Genomic DNA, 13,885 nt, shown 5'->3' with positions numbered 1-13,885 from the left:
AACGGAGTCACCAAGCTGTCGGAATCGTCTTTCGGTTGGACCCATAATTGGGCTTCGACTTGGATTAAATGCTTTAGGAGTCGCCACCGATCATTTATTTTGAAGCAAATGGGTTGATCGGATATCTTATTTCTTACCTGATCTGCATCTTACCAGTGATATTTCAGATTCGGGAGTCGGTTACAATCAAGGAAGGGTTAACACCCTTGAACTGCCCTTTCGGTACTATGTAGTTTCCAGTTGTCTTTAATTAAGAAAATTGAAAGTTTAACGTAAAAGGTAAAATAACGACCCAAATTGCTACCTCTGAAAACATGCCCTTTAAAAGTCAAAAAAATGCGTTAGAAAAGAAAATGAAAATAAATAATAAAGAAAATGCAAAATGAATAAAATAAAGAAAATAATATAAAATAAAGAAAACAAATGAATAAAATAATAAAAAATAAAAAAAAGTAAAGGTAAAAATAAATAAAATGAAGAAAGATAATAATAATAATAATAATAATAATAATATACATAGTAAACAACTAAATAAAAATAAGAAAATAATGCAAATAAATAAGTAAATAATAATATACACGTGGGTCTGACGAGTTATGGACAGGGTCGTGGGTCGCTCCATGGGCTCGCTATTTAAGTCAAAAAAATTTAAAAAAATTTCATTTCTCTCATTCTCACAACCAAAACTTTCCCCCTTTTGTTTCTCTCAATTGTTCTTCAATCTGAAGAAAAAGGGCCACGGTTTCCAGAAATCGGCCATCGGCCGCCTCGCCGGCGCAAAAAAAATCTTTTTTTTTCGAAAGCCCCACCTCCTCATTGTTTTAAAAATTCGAGTATTTTTTTAAAAACATAAGCCTCGGGGGCTAGATCTACGAAAGTATATCTTGAAAACACCCCTGTTCATCGGCTAGAAAGGCTTCTTATGGGTTTTATTCGAGCCACAACAATGAAGGAGATACGCATGCAAGGTAAATAATAACAAACAAACAAGGTAAGCAAACACTAACTCTTTATTTCCTTTCAAATCAATTACAATAGCTTCGAGTACTTCTATATTTCTCTAGTAATTTTCTTAGGACTTTCGTGTACTATCTTCTGTGATCCCTATTGTGTTCGATTACAAGTTTATTTATACACAAAAAATGACATCTTTAAGTCCTAATCAAACTCTATTGCTCTTGTTTGTTGCCAGATATTTTGGGACCGTTTGAGACAAGAGTTGTGCGGCCGTGGGAGGCGTGAAGCACAAGAGGTCTTCGAGGGGCTTGTTGCGTGAAATTCGGACGCGAGTGTTGACCTAATGCGGCGCTGGTGAGGAAGGCTGGAGCGAGGCATGCGTCTAGGGTTTGCTGGGTCACCTGTTCGTGTTGTACTTGGGTCACTATTGGGCCATTGTACACATTTGTTGGGCCAGCAAATGTGTTTTTTATTTGCAAAAGGGGGCTGTACACAAAAATAAACTGTAAATACCTATATGTATTATATAATATATTTTTTAATATTATATAATATAATATAATATGCGGCGGATGAAATTTGGTGTCTTCATATAGTATTTAATATACTAATTATATTAATAATATATTAAACATAATTTTTTTTGTAAAATTTAGATGATATCACAGAAAAATTGTGATTTTTTTATATATGGACACGTGTAATAACGAAAACAATGACAATAAATTTGTATCTTTTGACACTTGAGAAATTAATGAATTCATATGTAGGTTCTGATAGAGAATCTGAAAACGGCACCGTTTGCTGAAGCTCCGTGTGTGATAGTAATAACATATATTGTTTATTTATTTACTTCCCTATCAAATTAGTCAGATAAGCATCCTCGAGTTTTCAACTGAAATCTTTGAGACCAGAAGAAGAAGAAACAGACTAGTCTAGACTTCTTTCAAGGTAACCCAAAATTTCTTACTTTCAGTTGATGTTTATAGTATTTTTCACTATAATTCTTCGTATGGGTTGTTCGTTTTCTGCCAAAAGATCAAGACTTTGCCTTATGTGAAGGATCAAGCAGGAAAACCCAAAAAAGAAGGAACCTTTTCGTTTTAGTCTTTGCAGTTTTAATTCTAATGGTTTTGGTTGGCCAGTTATCTTTAGATTTCACTTTCACACCTTTTGCTCATTAAATTACCCAGATTTTGTTTGGAAACCCTATTTGCTAGTACTATAATAGAATTGTACGATGTTGATGGGATTTGAGGACAGATCTTTAATTGAACCTAATCTTGATTTCTATGTTGTTTAAGAGACTTTGTGAAAGTAGCTATAGTTCTTCCATTCAAATGAAGTTTTCTAGCAGAATCTGTTTAGAGCTATAACCTTTAATTAGGGACGGTAATAAGATTTTATGTTGGGGGGCAAAAAAACAGATTACCAATAAAAATTACGTAGTAAATACGTAAATTATATTAGATCAAGGCTAGTCTCATGAACTTTATATCCATATGATCAAGGCTTCTCTCATGAACTTTGGGCTTTGCATTAAGTTTAATCTGTCTGGAATTATTCATGCCATCTTTTTCAACTTTTAAATTATTAGACTTAAACATAATTCTGTAGGTAGAAGTGAGCTTGACTTTCTGCCAGATTCGCAATTACACTGTTATACACTTATAGATTATCTTGTTCTTGAGTACTAGTTTTGATCTTGTAGGAAAACATGGAATCCAATAGGGGACAAGGTGGAATTCAACAGTTGCTTGCTGCAGAACAAGAAGCTCAGCATATTGTAAATTCTGCCAGAAATGGTAACTACTCTACTTGTTGTGTTCAACAGATTCACAGATTGGACCATTCCCAGTTATTTGTCCGGATTATTCCTTATGGATTGATTTATATGTTTGCTCATGTGTATATACTATATCTGCAAGAGCTGGTGAAAGTATAGAAGGCTACCTTCTCATATCCCTGATTTTGTGGAGAAAGGAAAATTTTATATTTTCTTGACACCAATGCAGAAGTTGGCTGTGTCTTTTTCTGTCGTTGTATCCGTATTTTTGTGTGTGTATGCACTCAGTCATTGGCATGACTTATTTTATGTACATGTTTGTTTCCCGACATGTATGGAATTGCTTCTGCGTGCATTATTTTTGGTCTTCTCAAAGTAGTCCGTGGGGTTTCTTTTTTGGTTCATTATTATAACTGTCTGTTTAGCTCTAAAGTAATTTGTCTTGGTTCTTTACTTCTTCAATCTCGTAGCCAAGATGGCTAGGCTGAAACAAGCCAAGGAAGAGGCTGAAAAGGAGATTGCTGAATACCGAGCTCAAGTGGAGAAGGAGTTTCAGAGGAAACTTGCGGAGGTAAATAATTCTTGATGGTTAACTAGGCTGAGCTTCTGATTCTTCTTCTTGTAGCTTGTAAAGTGTCTTTCTGTCACTCAAGATTGTTAATGATAACTGGAAGCTTCTCTTCTCGCCGTGCATAATAGTAGCATCATTGATTTGTTAACCTTTTGTCTTTTGATGCCTGTCTTGTGGTCTTCAAACAGAGCAGCGGAGATTCAGGTGCTAACGTGAAGCGACTTGAGAAAGAAACCGATGCAAAGATTCAACACCTGAAAACCGAGGCTGCAAGAATATCAGATGATGTCGTCCAAATGCTTCTCAAGCATGTAACAACCGTAAAGAATTAGTCCTCTTGAGGTGGCAAACATTCACGACCTGTTGCTGTCGTTTCCCTGCGTGATGTAATATTCGCTTCGTTGTCCTTTAATCTAAACTCTGGTGAACAGATTAGACCATTTTTATCAGGTAAACCAGTTTGAGAATATGTAGGACAAATGGCGTGCCTATTAATTTTATGCATGCAGACGAGAGAAATAAAATTTTATTCATGTCAATTGTTTGTTTTGCGTTTCTGTACCTATACTAATGAATTAGTCCTCCTGAAACACCCTACTACCTTCACCAAGTTGAGAGACAAAAAAGGTAGGAAAAATAAGTTGCCTTTTTCAGGTGGGAATCATATGTCAATTATTTATTTATATTAATCTCTATTTTCGATCATTTTTCGGATTAATACTTTTTATCATGTAGACAAAGATGTCTTTTATTAAAAAAAATCAAAAAACTCTTCTTATTTTATTTTATTTTTTGTAGGAAACGTCTTTCGTCTACGTAAAGACAATAGGTTGGACTAAAATAAAAGAAGAAAAAAGAGGGGTCAAAAGTATAAAAATATTATATGAATTTTATTCCAAAGAAGAAGAAATATGTGTCATGCATGTCGAAAATACGTAATTGCACAAACATGACTTTGACGGTTATGTATCTCATTTTACATCGAACGTTCATACACCCTAAAATACATGATATTCGAATTTGAGACTCTAAGAAATAATAATAATTCTTTAATCATTGAGATCACTTCGTCCGTGTAAAAAAATCCACATATCCAATCAATGAGCGATTTGAAAAGCTCATTGGTAGGGGAGAGCAAACCTAGACCAGATTTGAAAAATTAATTTTTTTGATGCGACTCGATGTTAAAAACTTGACTTAACTCGACTTGACTTAAATAAATTCAAATTATGAGTTGAGTTATAAAATAGAACTCGAAGAACTCAAAATTTTTAATATTTTACTAGGCTTAGAAAAATATTTACGAATAAGTTTTGACCCCTTTTTAAACCTTCTGTATCAAATAGTCGCATACCTTTGATAGCATTTAACATGGGGTTGGCTATATTCTTGTAAAAGTGAAGCAACCATTAAAATTTTCAGATATAATATTAATCTTATCCCAGATATTTAAGGACAAGCATCTTACCATATTAAGAAGAGAAGTTCTTCCCCAGTTGCATGTTCCATACTCATGTTTTTCAAGAGGCCACTACTATAAAGTAGCGCAAATGAAACTATCATTTGTTATTACAATAATAACACCGGCTATTAAATTGTTACTTTTTGAAACTTCAATGCTAAAACAAAAAATTACTTGTAGGTGATCGTTTATATAACTTATTCAAATATATTCTTTCAAAATATAGACACAATTATAAAATAGTTTTATCATAGAAAACGGAAAAATCTGAGGGACGACAATGTAATTTAAAGTTAAAAAATGACGAAAATAGGTGAAATCGAAAACGTGATAAAAAATATAATATTTAAGTTAGACGTAACATAAAATTATTAAAATTTTTGATTGAACCAAAAATATTAATTTATTCCTAATATTTTTGATTAACAATCAATTTATTTTCCTGATTGCGTATATTTTCACCGTTTTTAATCTTAAATTAGATTTTCGCATCGCATAATTATGTTCGCTCTAGCACAATTCCTATCTTTCATCAATGGTGGTTTTGGTGGAACTTCACGCAAGCCCAATATTCATCCAACCTAAGATTCTCCATTTATTAATTCTTTCGATAGAAAAATGAAAGTGAAACACAGGTAGCAAGCATAGTTTTTCTTTTGTTCTCCCAAATAATTTTATATATATTTTTAATTTCTGGAGGGTTTTTAGGGATGGGAAACCCTGAATTTTTCACATGAAACCTGGATCGAACTTGGTTATAAAAATCATCCCTTTATAAATATTTTGCAAAAATTTCTGGTTTATTTTACTTTATATTCCAAAACCCGGGAAAAATTCATGGGGAACATTGGAAGTACCGGAGTTAATGGCCGGAGAAGGCATGGAAGCCGGCGGAACCCCCCTCCTCCGCCTCCTCCAGCTCAGCCGCAGCCTGAAGTTGCCGCCAACCGTTATGTCTTTGCCGCCGCGACTCCTTATCCGCCCCAATACCCGAACACCAACCCGCCCCAGTACTACCAGTACCCAGGGTATTACCCTCACCAGCCGCCTGTGCCGTTGCCAATTCCGGCGCCCTACGATCATCATCATCGGCACCACGGGGGCGGGCCTCACATGGACCCCGCCAATTGGGGCCGATATGCTTATGGGCCGGTGACGCCACCGCCGCCGGTGCCGTATATAGAGCATCAGAAGGCGGTTACGATAAAGAACGACGTCAATTTGAAGAAAGAGACTTTGAAATTCGAAGCTGATGAGTTGAATCCTGGGAAGTTCTTGGTTTCTTTCACGTTTGATGCTACTGTTGCTGGAAGGTATAAAAATTCAGTCTCTTTGTTTAGAAAGTTTACAGTTTCATCATCTTTGAGAATAGAATGGTTCTAGCTATGAATTCGAGTCGCTTTTGATTACAATTTTGCTCCTTGGATATCATTCATATAATTATTGTTAGATATGGTTTAAGAGCTTGAGTGTCGACTATGCCGATTTCGATGATTATTGTTAGATATATAGGAAAAGAAACACTGAATGATGCTTAACTCAACTTATGTTGCAAGAATGTAGCCCTTGAAAGTAAATATATTATTTGATTTATTTTCATTTCTCTAGGATCGTGAGAAAGTAATACTTAATGGAGCATATTCATGTAGCCCTTGAAAGCACAAGTGTTTTCCTTTATCTTCTTAGAATCAGTTTTCTGCATTAAGGTTATGTTGTATCGTTTCTCGTAGTTCGGATTTGCCAATTTTCATGTGAATCATGTTTGGTCTCAGATATTATTTCTTAACAATATTTAGTATTTGGCTTGTTCTTCATACAGGATGACTGTTATTTTCTTTGCAAAAGAAGGTGAAGACTGCAATCTGACAGCAATGAAGGAAAGTATTCTACCCCCAGTAATTGTACCTTTCGAACAAGGTCTAGGACAGAAGTTTAGACTGCCTTCTGGAACAGGGATCGATTTCTCTATGTTTGAGGAATCGGAATTATTGAAAGTAGATGAAGTGGACATCTATCATCTCGCCGTAAAGGCAGAGGCATTGCCTCTCAACCAGAATGTGTCAGATGGAAACCAAGAGTTAGGAGCCATGAACTCTCAGACAACACAGGCAGTGTTCAAGAAGGAGAAGGGTGAGTACCAGACGAGAGTAGTGAAACAGATCCTGTGGGTGAATGGGATGAGGTATGAACTACAAGAAATATATGGGATCGGAAATTCAGTTGACAACGATGTTGATGCAAATGACAGTGGAAAAGAATGCGTTATTTGCCTTTCAGAGCCTCGGGACACGACCGTCCTTCCCTGCAGACACATGGTAAACACAGCCACTTGTTTTTTTTGTCTTCATTAGTTCATCTTCATTCCTTTTTCCCTTGTTTGGTCTTTTGCACTATTGATTGAATAGACAAGAAAGCAAAGGGAAACACTCAACTGTTGGCCTGTAGTAATTTGATAGGTAGTGATAATCATCATAGCTTTTTAAGTAATAGCTACTCCTTTCCACTCAGGGTAATGGGTGTTATAACTAATTTTCAGTTTAGTGGAATTGAGACTATAGCTGGTGGTTGATGTAATTTTTGTTTGTACATAATGCAGTGCATGTGCAGCTCATGTGCAAAGGCATTGAGATGCCAGACGAATCGATGCCCGATCTGTAGGCAACCAGTTGAGAGGCTTCTGGAGATTAGGGTCAACAATGGCCCCGATGAATGAGACGAGAACATGTTTCTTAACTATCTTCCTGTATAGTATTTTGTTGTTATCTTTATGTCCAACCTTTCTAATAATCAAAACAGGAACTTATAATCACTTGCATTATATGTTATGAACGAAATGCTGGAATTTCACACAAATATATTCAGTCAAATAGATACCATCTAGTTTTATGGGACTTCAAAAATATGTTTGAGTTCCACTTTATTTACATTTTTTAGACGTTAAAGAAGAAATTTTACGGCCACTGTAATAATATTTAGAAAGTTTCAAATACAAATCTTAAAGGAGCAATTTCAGTTTATTCCTGTCAGTGTTCATATATATTCTGGAAATAGTCTTTTGTACTTACAATGGAGGTTCCTAATTTCCTCCGGACCTCTTCGTGCTGTCAAATGGCATTTTTGTTCTTTCAATATACAATGGATTCAGATTGTTTATCTCATTCCAATTCGGTTTCGATCAAACAATTGTTGTACTTTGAGAAAACCCAACTCGATAAAGAGATGAACGGCCACACTAGCAAATAGGAATGCAACTCCAGCATAGAGAAACATTACAGTGAAAAAAAAAGGAAAACAAAAAAATAGAGCTTTGTTTTGTCTTGCCTCTTTTGATGATTGTTTGGTCATTGTTTGTAGCTAGAACTGCCAATCTTGTTGGATGCTAATGGCTTATCCTTGAAACAGTTACTTAACACGGTTTCGGTGTTGCTTGAGTTGCTTTCTGCTACTCCGGGTCTCATCCAGATCTTTATGTGTCCCTCTCGACAAACAGTAAGTACAGATTCCTGGGTAAAAATCAAGCCCGAGAGTGGTTCGGTGTGGACCCGATGTGCAACCAGAGGTGAAACTTTTGGAACATCTCGAATGCTTGGGGCAGGTTGCAGGGTACCTAATGGGGAAACATTGTCCCAGTGGGATGATTGGCTCCCAGTGCTGTAAGTGGGAGATCCACCAGGAGGGCATCGACGCAATGGCACTACAATTTCATCCATTTCCAGGTCCCACATTAATAACTGTGTGTCCTATACAGAAGACGGTAATAATGAGATGTGAATGATAATACAGGTGCTGCAAGGAAGCATGTTTTCCTTTAAAGGAACTACTGTAAAAAATAAGTTCACCAAGGTAATTCTCCAAGCCTAAATTCAATTCCAATATATTAATGAAAGGATAAAATTTGTGGAACATAGCAGTTGAATCAGCATAAACACAATCAAAATACAAGAGGCAAGAACACATGATTGGATAGAAGTGATGATAATTAGGACAGCGATGGTAATTACTTTTACCAGACTAACATCATCTATATACCTGACCAACAGAGCCAAACCGGTACATCACCGTCTCCCCCGTGCCATCAGAATTAGGGGATGACAAATAAGAATCAAAAGCCACTCCACTAACCTGCCAGCACCATTTAGAAAGAAATGAGTATGGAACCATCAATAGATAAACAGAAGCCTTCACCATAAGGTTAGAATCATACCCATGAGTTGTGCCCCTCACCCCAAGCCACAACCTTGCGATCTTCCATACTCCAAACTTGAACCAAGTCATCTTCACCTCCAGTCAAAATATATTTCCCATCCATACTGTTCAGTGGAAGTTGATTTCAGTAAAGAAGCTGACAAACTGGAAACACAGTGTACCCAAGAAAAACAGCATGCACGAGTTCAAAAAAAAAAATCTGAATAAATAATAGAGCACCTCCAAGCGCAACACAATAGAGCACCATAATAACTTTCTCCACCACATATGAGTTGTTCTTTTGAATAGTCAAAAACCCGCAGATAACCTGTGGTCAATAAGTAGAAACATAAAAACTTAAACTTCAAACTAACAAGAAAAGAAAACAGCCATAAAACGAAAATGATGTAAAGTTGACTGATACCATCTCTTCCAACAGTTGCTAAGAAGGCCCCATCATGGGAGAAAGCAATGCTATTAATTGAACCTTGACAAGCATGCCATCTCGCGATTGGGTTGCTCTGCAAGGAAATAATGGCAAGTCAATAAACCAACACAGTATGTACAAAGATAGGAGGAAAACTTGTATAGATTCCTCAATGATGTCAAAGATCAGTCGGACTAATACCAATGTATGGTGCCAAGGCATGTCCTATCTTGCCAGATATCAAGATTATCATGGCATTAACTGTAACAGAAATGAAAATATGCGTATAAACCAGAAGGCCAGTACAAGACTACATAGCCAGCTAAATGTGTTGAGTAAAGGTTTTGAGAAATCCTTGCAGCTATACATGCATCATCTAATTTAAACAGGATGTTGTTTGGATAGAAACTAGAAGTACATATAGTGAAAAGCTGTGCAGCACCTACAATAAATATACACATGAATCATTACTGGCCTCCTGTTTTAGATGATAAATAGAAGGTAAAGACTACCAATTTTTAGGAAACATGCACAAATAAGAAATTCTAAAATAGTTTTTTCCCCAAAAAATATAAGCACTGACCAGTACCTTACTGTAACGTGCATGCGCAACAGAAAATTGAGTTTGGTCTTTTATAACAGGGAATGAAGAATCGGCAGCAACTTCCTTGTTCTAGAGGGCGGAAAAAGAAAGAGAAAAATCTTAGAGAACAATTTGATGCTTTGAACATAGTGAAATTTGTAAGTTACACTTCCAGGAGTAGAAAGTATCCTTATTTCATTACTAAATACTTGCCTTTTCATACACGTATATGTTTCCATCAGCATGAGCTACCAGAAAAGCACCATCACCTCCGGGAACCCATTCAATACTAGTACAGCGACTGCTGGAAATTACAAGAATTAATAAGAAAGGCAACAGAGTCAATGGAATTAAAAGCATCGATTCAGGATAAAGACCTACTAGAAACAGAAGTCAGTGCCCTTTCATTACCCTGAGGGGAAGCCAAAGAAGAAGGAAAATTCTAGAAATTGCAGTACCAGAAAAGTCAAATATTGCTAGAAGGCTTACAATCACTCAGTAAAAGACCAAGACAATCTCTGTCATACTGACCTAATAATGATAGAATTGATACCTTAGAAGTACAGCTCAAATTTTGATGGTCAAAGAGAAAACAAATGAAGCCACTCTACAGCTACGTCTCTAGGTGGAGAGAAATCAAAATTATGGGTTTCTGAAAGGAAATGTTGCCCTATTAAAATAACAAAAACAGATTCCAGGAAAAATATATTTTCATAATAATAAAGTGCGACAAACTTCATACACCATTTTAAAGAGAAACTGATCTATCTAAGATGTCATAGAAATTATCCTGCTCCAAGCCATTAGGTATTACAATATATCTTTACACCACCATAGACCAGTCTAGACTCTTGAGAAAAAATCTAAAAAAAAAAGACATGCAAGTATACCTAAAACAAAGCATTCTGAACTCACAATTTTAAAAGGAACACACATATGGAAGAAAGGTTCAAAAGCCAAGCTTCTGAAAAGTCGGAAAAACTACTGGATGTAGTAATGTAAATCTTGCCTGTTATTGATACAACCATCTTTGTTGTAATGCTGCACCCCAACAAGCTTCTTTCCAACATCCTGTAACTGCTGTCTCAGTGACACAGAGTAAACTACAGTAATACACACAGAACGGATAAATTGGCAGAGTTTAAACTGAGGAGCTATAATAACAAATTAAAATAAGCAAAGAAGAATTACCATCACCAGAATTCAACCCAATAATCAAATCATGGCCATCTTTGGCTTCCTGATCGAACGCGTGGCAGATAGGGTTTGAATTGCTGAAACTGATAGACTTTATTGGATCCTACATTAAACACCAAGGTTCTTAAAATGCTACCATCGACACCTTCTAATTTATCAAAAACCTAAGCTAGAAAATGCTAAATTACCTTATCCTGAGAATTCAAATCACTAATAAAGATAGCATCACCAACATTAAAGATTAAATAAGTTCCCTTCCCATCAAAATTCATATTAGTCATTGAATTACTTGAACTCAAAGAACCCAATGACCCAATCCTACTAGTGCTGCTAATACTTTTACTCCCACCATTCCCTCCAGCAAATCCAGGTGTACGGCTCCCATTACCAGCACCTAGCCACCTTGCTGCTGCTGATCTGACCCCACTGCTAGCACTGTAGCCGGACGATGAAGATGTCGGAGTTGACGGAGCTGGCTTCTCCTTCAAATGCGCTAGGGTAACCTGACAACCAAACTTATCAAATACAATATCAACAAATGAATACAACATGAGCATGAGCAAAACTATCCAAATTTGACTTTAGGAGTCGGGGCATCCGTTGAAACTATTTCAAGTTCAATCTTTTAAACAACAATGCCTGAACAAGGATGACACAAAAAGATTAGTAAAATATGTTCCTGAAGTGCTTCTAAGAGATGGGTATATATAAAAAAACCGTCATTTTACTAATAAATTGGAAATGTTCTCACTGTCAAATAGTAATAACATAAAAAAAGAAAAGAAACCCTAGAAATTTGAAGTTACCTGAGTAACAGTTTTGCCATGAGCATGGTGTAGGAGACCGGAAGGGTGAGTCTTTTCATAATGAAGCTTATACCGACCTTCCGGGGTCTTAAAATAAGTCTTCAAACCGGGCGATTGAGCGTTCGCCGATGAAGATGGCGTGGAAATAGTACCGTTGGCGGTGTTGATCATGGCGTTGCTTATCTTACACCGGATAACATCTGATCATCCCACCCCGGGTTTTGTTCCACTTCTTACTCTCGATTTCGACTCTTTCTCCTTCCTTGAATCCAAAGAAAAAAACAATAATTAAAAAAAACTGTCCTTGGGCTAATGAGGATCAAAGAAGGAGAAGATGTTAAGACTTTTCGGAGAGTTTAAGGGAAGTCAACGGAGGCGAAGGTGGAGGATTCAAGAGAGTGAATTTGTGTGGCTTTGTAGTTATAAACTGAGGGATTGATTGATGAAGAAATTGGGGAACAAAAAATTCAAGCTTTCTTTTTTAATTCAGATGAGATTTTCAGCTCCAAATTATCAAGCTTGGGCTTTCAAGGCTTTATGTAAATCTCTACTTATTATATAAAATAATAATATTCATTAATTAATGTTTTATTTATTAAGAAAGGGAACATATAAGTAAAATGCTCATCCAGTTTAGTTGGTAAAATATAAGTCTTTTAATTTTGTGGTAGTGAGATCGAGTCTCACGGTGGGTAATTCATAATTCTAACTATAGTAAGTCTTTTACGGAAGCCTACTATCCTATCTCCCCTCACCCCCATTACATATTACATATGAAAATAGAGTCAGTTAATTTTTAAAGTATAAGCAAAAGCTTCTTTGAAAGAATATCTTCATGCCCCTTTTTTTTATTGAAAAGAAATTATAAACCTTTGAAAATTCAATCTCAAAATTTTGAGATATATTCATTTATAAATAATAATTATTAGAATTTAAAATATAATATATATTTTTATAAAAAGAAAAAGTTTTAAATTTGGGATTACTGAATTTTAAAGAGTTAATATAGAAGTTTAACTCTTGTAGATTTAGATTACAACGTTAGCTTAAAGAATTGGAAATTAATAAATAAGAAAAGTAATGGCAGTGAGTGGTATTCCAACTTGGCATCCATTGGTCAACACATGAATGGGTCTAAAGTTGTAGATTCAACATCTTTTATTACCAAACACAGTTGAGTTGTTATTAACAACCCTTGAGATTTGTCTAATAAGGATATTACATTAATCTAAATTTTTATTTAATTTTTAAGTTTATAAATGAATTTTAATTTAATGTTTATTATTTTATAAGCAAATTATACGAATGATTCCTTATGTTTTTGTTGTCCTACCGATTAAAAAAATTTGATTTTGGTACCTTACGTTATTGATATTATTTTTATCATGGGGTGATAATGGGGAATGAAGATATTGATTTCTTATAAGAATTTTGTGTTTGACAATATAAAATTTCAGGACCAATGTTGTTTTTAAAACAAATTAAAAGTAGGAATAATGATAAAAATGAATCTGACGATATTTTCTATTAAGAATGTACATCTAAATAGATGAATCGTCTAATTATTTTATATTGACCACTCTTGATTTTATTTTTCTTGCATGATCAACGTTGACGTCTATTTCTGGTTGATCACTGAGTTAATTTTTCTCTCCTCTCCCTACCCTTTCATTCGACTCATACTCTCCCCCCTTTCGTACTTTTTGTTTTCTCCTCTTCTCCTTTTCCTCCTCTTCAGGAAAATTTCTCTTCTTCTGAACGAGATTAGATTTAGGGTTGCGGTATGCATGATTTTGGTCGAACAAACCTACCTATACGAAACTCATCAGCGGACATTTCTTTTGGTTGGGGGAGGGGGGTTGTCTTGCAACTAAGTTCCTAAAACTGATAGTTTTGAAACTTTATAAGAGA

General features: G+C 35.5%; 3 protein-coding genes across 6 annotated transcripts; 2 read left to right on the top strand and 1 right to left on the bottom strand.

Annotated features, from left to right (window-relative positions):
- The first annotated feature begins 1,209 nt into the window (after positions 1 to 1,209).
- Positions 1,210 to 3,853, top strand: LOC120211654 (V-type proton ATPase subunit G1-like). Its single transcript, XM_039210155.1, has 5 exons — positions 1,210 to 1,221; positions 1,836 to 1,908; positions 2,669 to 2,762; positions 3,214 to 3,314; positions 3,503 to 3,853. Exons 3-5 carry the CDS (start codon positions 2,675 to 2,677, stop codon positions 3,644 to 3,646), a joined length of 333 nt encoding a protein of 110 aa, XP_039066086.1. The 5' UTR covers positions 1,210 to 1,221; positions 1,836 to 1,908; positions 2,669 to 2,674; the 3' UTR covers positions 3,647 to 3,853.
- Positions 3,854 to 5,439: 1,586 nt separating this feature from the next.
- LOC120211653 (probable E3 ubiquitin-protein ligase LOG2) lies at positions 5,440 to 7,678 on the top strand. Its single transcript, XM_039210154.1, has 3 exons — positions 5,440 to 6,089; positions 6,596 to 7,091; positions 7,373 to 7,678. Exons 1-3 carry the CDS (start codon positions 5,614 to 5,616, stop codon positions 7,487 to 7,489), a joined length of 1,089 nt encoding a protein of 362 aa, XP_039066085.1. The 5' UTR covers positions 5,440 to 5,613; the 3' UTR covers positions 7,490 to 7,678.
- Positions 7,679 to 7,774: 96 nt separating this feature from the next.
- Positions 7,775 to 12,483, bottom strand: LOC120211652 (dystrophia myotonica WD repeat-containing protein-like). 4 transcript variants are annotated; one of them, XM_039210150.1, is made up of 11 exons: positions 11,975 to 12,483; positions 11,357 to 11,671; positions 11,163 to 11,271; positions 10,981 to 11,074; positions 10,185 to 10,275; positions 9,972 to 10,061; positions 9,386 to 9,482; positions 9,202 to 9,289; positions 8,981 to 9,086; positions 8,806 to 8,898; positions 7,775 to 8,516 (listed from the first exon to the last, which is right to left on the bottom strand). In XM_039210150.1, exons 1-11 carry the CDS (start codon positions 12,143 to 12,145, stop codon positions 8,118 to 8,120), a joined length of 1,653 nt encoding a protein of 550 aa, XP_039066081.1. In that variant the 5' UTR covers positions 12,146 to 12,483; the 3' UTR covers positions 7,775 to 8,117. The 4 variants fall into 4 exon arrangements, with proteins under 4 accessions (XP_039066081.1, XP_039066082.1, XP_039066083.1 ...); XM_039210151.1 differs by having other exon boundaries at positions 10,185 to 10,272; XM_039210152.1 differs by having other exon boundaries at positions 9,978 to 10,061; positions 11,975 to 12,482.
- Between the last annotated feature and the right edge of the window lie 1,402 nt (positions 12,484 to 13,885).

This window comes from Hibiscus syriacus, unplaced genomic scaffold (genome assembly GCF_006381635.1).
Source record: "Hibiscus syriacus cultivar Baekdansim isolate YM2019G1 unplaced genomic scaffold, ASM638163v2 tig00109978_pilon, whole genome shotgun sequence".
NCBI lineage: Eukaryota > Viridiplantae > Streptophyta > Magnoliopsida > Malvales > Malvaceae > Hibiscus > Hibiscus syriacus.
Note: the sequence above shows the minus strand (reverse complement) of the source record. Positions and strands in the feature narration are given on the sequence as shown.